At 55.3% G+C, this 4,383-nt stretch overlaps 1 protein-coding gene across 1 annotated transcript; it reads right to left on the bottom strand.

Annotated features, from left to right (window-relative positions):
- Positions 1–308: 308 nt before the first annotated feature.
- On the bottom strand, positions 309–4,147 carry LOC120392220 (elongin BC and polycomb repressive complex 2 associated protein). The gene has a single exon (XM_039516871.1). It carries the CDS (start codon positions 3,827–3,829, stop codon positions 1,757–1,759), a length of 2,073 nt encoding a protein of 690 aa, XP_039372805.1. The 5' UTR covers positions 3,830–4,147; the 3' UTR covers positions 309–1,756.
- Between the last annotated feature and the right edge of the window lie 236 nt (positions 4,148–4,383).

The following is a 4,383-nucleotide window of genomic DNA, read 5'->3' on the forward strand; positions in this document are numbered from 1 at the left end:
TTTTTAGCATCAAAATAATTCAATATGCCTAACAGAAAAAAATTATTGGCGAGAAAATATTTTGGCCTATAATATGCATAATGTTTTCCACCAACGATGGAATGACATTAAAAATCTAAATCACCGGTGGCCAGGTTTGACTATTTGCTTTGATTATAATTCTATAATGATCCACAACTTTTCTTTTTCTTTCTTTCTTTCTTTCTTTCTTTCTTTCTTTCTTTCTTTCTTTCTTTCTTTCTTTCTTTCTTTCTTTCTTTCTTTCTTTCTATTGGTAGTAAAACCCCGTGTATAGGATGTCTGCTGGAGTCAATTATAACACTATAGAGGGGGGGAATTAAAACATTCACACCAATGTGTTGAAATTGAGGAAATCCATGGTCTCAGACTGGGTCAGATCCGCGTTTTGTTGAAAATATTTTACGCTGCAAAGGAGTGGGAGAAAAACAAAAAACCTAACGCTCGCTTTCATTTGTCTAACATTTCCAAAACAGAACAGACTTCAGAGCCAGTTGAACTCTGATGTCCGAGAGGGGTGAAATCAAATGAGAAAGAGTCGAAAGGGCCCGTTCCAAAGACACTGGTTTGTAAGAAGAATTAGACTGAGAGATGATTTCCTTTACAGAGAAGAGAAAGTTTCTCTCAACATTCTTCTCCGCATTCCACTTTGGAAGTTAATAGAGATCAAATTGTCCATCTGCACTTTATCCCTAATGCTCCTGGCTCCTATTTCTTGTGCCAATAAAGCTTTTCCAGGCCTGCTACCTTTAGGCTATCCGACTTAGGGTATCCAGCAACCAACTCCTTTTTCCTTTTCATGTACATGCAGCAGTTTCCAATAACTTCCTCTGAAACCCGCCTGTGCTTTTTTTGCAGACAGAACTCCCTATTCTTTTAGTGTGTGGGGGGGATTTTTTTTCTCTTTGGTAGATAAAGTAGATTATTTACTACTTTTGCTGCTTGCAATTTTTCGTATGAGATTGATTAATGCAAAAGAGGGGGTATTTCTTCCATAGGCGAGATCATTCTGTCTCTCGGCATGTGCTCGTTATTATTTTAACCCAATGCATGTATCAAGGAAAGGAGAAATTAGATCCATTCTTTTCTTGCTTCAGCTTTTTTTTAAAGAGAAAGCTTTGATGAGATCAGTTTAATGTGTGTTGGGCTGACAGCATTAAATTCTCCCACAAACGCAGAGGAAGTGGGAAGGGACAATATACAATTAACTTGGGGTGAATGGGAAGGGAGGGACAGTTCTCGTTTAACTTGGAGAGGGGAGGGAGGGCAGGACCACTTGAACACTTCAATATTCAAGTGTTCAAGTCCATATCACCCTGGCTGGAATAAACCACCGAATGTAAAGGGGGTGAGGTATTCCTCCCGCTGGCCTGGTTTGGGGGCAGGCGGGTGTTTTACTTTCGCACAGAGCCCCCGAAACCTGGACCCCCCCCCCAAAAAAAGAAATCGTGCTGCAACCAGAGTTGAAATCCCTTTCCTCCCCCTCTCCAAATTTCCAGCAGTAGATATATGTGGCCAAAGTTTCCTAACGTGATTTGGGGGGTCCGTTTGATTGGGGGAGTCGGACACCTTAAAGGGCGCTCGGGGTGGGTGAGAAGCTGGGGTGCTCAGCCCTTCCTGAAAATTTGGGCACTTCAGATCCCTAGGGCCTTTGGGAATAAGCCGGTTCCCATCTCCCTCGCCCCCTCCCTCAACTGTTGCATGTAAACCCGGCTGGCCAACATTCATTCGGCCTCCTTTAGAAACCCTCCAGGCCATAGCCCCGGAATTTGAGGCTGGGGGGCACGGGGAGAGCGCTGCCGCCCACCTGCCAGCTCCACAGCGGGTGCGTTTTGGAGAGCGCGCAGGAGTTCTTTACGCACAGGGAGGCAGCGGGACGCAGATCCCCATCCTCCCCCACTACCAGCGAAGGGGTGCAGGGGAAGTTGCCCATGAGGCTGAAGGAATTCCTGCCTGGCGCTGGCCCGGCGCTGGCCAGGCGTTTGCAATGGGCCTTTCCCTTTGGGGCATTCCTCCTCGGAGTCTTTTGTGGCCTCCCCTTAGCAGAGTTTTGTTGCCGTTCTGCCTCAGCGCCTCTGGCAAGGCGTCTGCGCTTGGAATTCCTTTCCGAGCCATTGCCTTTCAAAGCTTTGTTTGACAAGGGGCTTGGGCTGGGTGCGCTTTTGGAGCCGGAACCTTGGAGCTCGGCCGCTTTGCACGGCTCCGTCCTCCCTCCGGGCCGCAAACTTTTCCCATCCGCGTTAAACCCTTTTGCATAACACCACAGCTTGGATTGCCTGATGAGCCTGTCGAAATGCTCCCTCCTGGGCTCCCCTAAGACCCTCTGGGGAGCCGGGCTGAGGCTCCCTGCGAATTCCTGAGCTGAGGGCGGAGGAGCTGAGCCCAAGGCTGGCTCTTGGGAAGCAGATCGCCCGGCTAAAGCAGCGAGCTGCCTCTCTGCTTGGTCACTGGGGCCTAACGAGGCTGCATTGTTCGAGGCATCTTTGTGCAAATCCTCCCCTTTGGCGCAGGGCTCGGACTCCCCACAGCCTCCCGCCTTTTGTTGTGGGTCCCCCCCAGGGTAGCTGCAGCCCGGGGAGGGCTGGGAGGAGGGGGGCTCCTGCTTTGCGCACGCTAGCTCCGGCTCCTGCTGCTGGGCCCCGGCTCCCAGGGCTGGCAGCGGCCTCAAACTTTCCAAAGTTGACGCTCGCAGAGTCCTGGCCCAGAGCTGCTGGGAGAGGAGCAGGAGGTTGGGATCGGGGCGCAGGGCTGCTTTGTGGGGCTCCGGGAGCCTCTCGTCGCCGCTGGGCTCTCTGGGGGGGTGGGGCAGCTGCTGGAACCTGGGCAGAGCCGCCTGCCTGTAGCGGGTGCTCTGCACCGAGTCCCCGCTGCACAGGGAGCTGCTCTCCGACTCCGAGGAGCTGCCTTCCTCGCTGCTGCACGACGTGTCCCCCTCCTCTTCCTCCTCCTCCGACGAGTCGCTGGAGGTGGCCGGGCTGGAGCCTCCGAAGTCCAGGCTGGAATCCGAGTCGCTGGAGTAGCCGGCCGAGGTGCCCTGCCTCTTGCAGCCCGGGAAGAGGCGGCCTTTCCTGGCCGCCCCCTGGCCCTTCTCCTCGGGGAAGAGCCCTTTGGAGCAGCGCTTGGGCCGGCCGGGCTCCAGCTGGGGAGGCGCCTGCCGGGCTCCGTGCGCCCCGCGGGCTGCCGAGTGGAGCAGCTGGAGGTCCCGGGGGTAGGCGCTCAACACGCCGGCGAAGAGCCCCCCGCGGCCCCCCAGGCCGTAGCCCTTCCGGCCCCGGGTGGCTTTGTCATAGTTTTGGAAGAGCCCGGCCGGGGGGTGATGGGGCGCGGGGGCCAGGTCGCCGCAGCTCCCCGGCTCCTGGGTGCAGCAGGAGGAGCGCAGCGGCTGCCGGGGGCAGTCGAACAGATCCGGGGGGCCCGGCCGCAGCAGCTGCTCTCTCCTCTTCCTCTTCCTCCTCCTGGGGCTGAGGCTCTTGCAGGAGGTGCAGAGCGCCTCCAGGTCCGCCTTGGAAATGAGCGAGCATTTCACCGCGCGGGTGGGCACGGAGTGGATGGCTTTGAGGGTGCGGAGCTCCCGGAGATCGCAGCGGCGGCTCTTGATCTTGAGGGTCTCCATCTTCTTGCTGATGGTGGTCCTGGGGATGTCCTTAAACAGGTCGCTGAGGACCTGCGCCAAAGCAAACATCTGGGTACCATTGATCTGTAAGTAGCCCAGGTTGATCCCTTCGATTTCTTGGTAGCCGGTCTGGAATCCCCCGTTGTAACCCACGGGGGCTGGCACCGTTCCGAAGGTCCCTTCGCAGCTCAGGAACATGGTGCAAGGAGCATTCACTTGGGCTCGTCCCCAGGGGTCACTGGGGAGAAGGGCATCTGCGTTCCCGCTCCTCGATCACAAACTCCAGCCCACAGAAAAAAGGGGAGAAGAGGGGTGTGTGTGTTGGGGGGAAGCAGCGCCGCCGTGGATTTCCCTTTCAAACGCTGCAGTCAGTGGTTCGTGACATCTTCCAAATACCCAGTTCCTCCTCCTGCGCTGGGGCTAGATTGCTCCCCTTCCCCCTCCCCAGCCGAAAAAGGCAGAGAGGGAGAAAGAAAAATAATGAAGCCAAACATCTTGCCGCCTTCAAGACTCCCCCCACCTGCCGCCTTCAAGACTCCCCCCACCTCTCCGAAAAGCAGCCAGCCAGCAGGTCCCCCTTTCGCTGGGCGATGCCAGTTAGCCGCTAAGAAAAATAAAGCTAGAGAGGTGGAGGTGGTGGAAGAAAAATAGGATCTTGGGGGGGGGGGGGGGCGGACCACACAAATCCGTGTAGCTCCCACCTTTTGCTGGGCTTCCTTCTTAAAGACAAGCTCCCGGAGTACAGTATATGA

Source organism: Mauremys reevesii, linkage group 27 (genome assembly GCF_016161935.1).
Source record: "Mauremys reevesii isolate NIE-2019 linkage group 27, ASM1616193v1, whole genome shotgun sequence".
NCBI classification, from domain to species: Eukaryota; Metazoa; Chordata; order Testudines; family Geoemydidae; genus Mauremys; species Mauremys reevesii.

Coding starts and splice junctions, on each gene's coding strand:
- LOC120392220 (XM_039516871.1), bottom strand. CDS start 3,829: ATGTTCCTGAGCTGCGAAGGGACCTTCGGAACGGTGCCAGCCCCCGTG.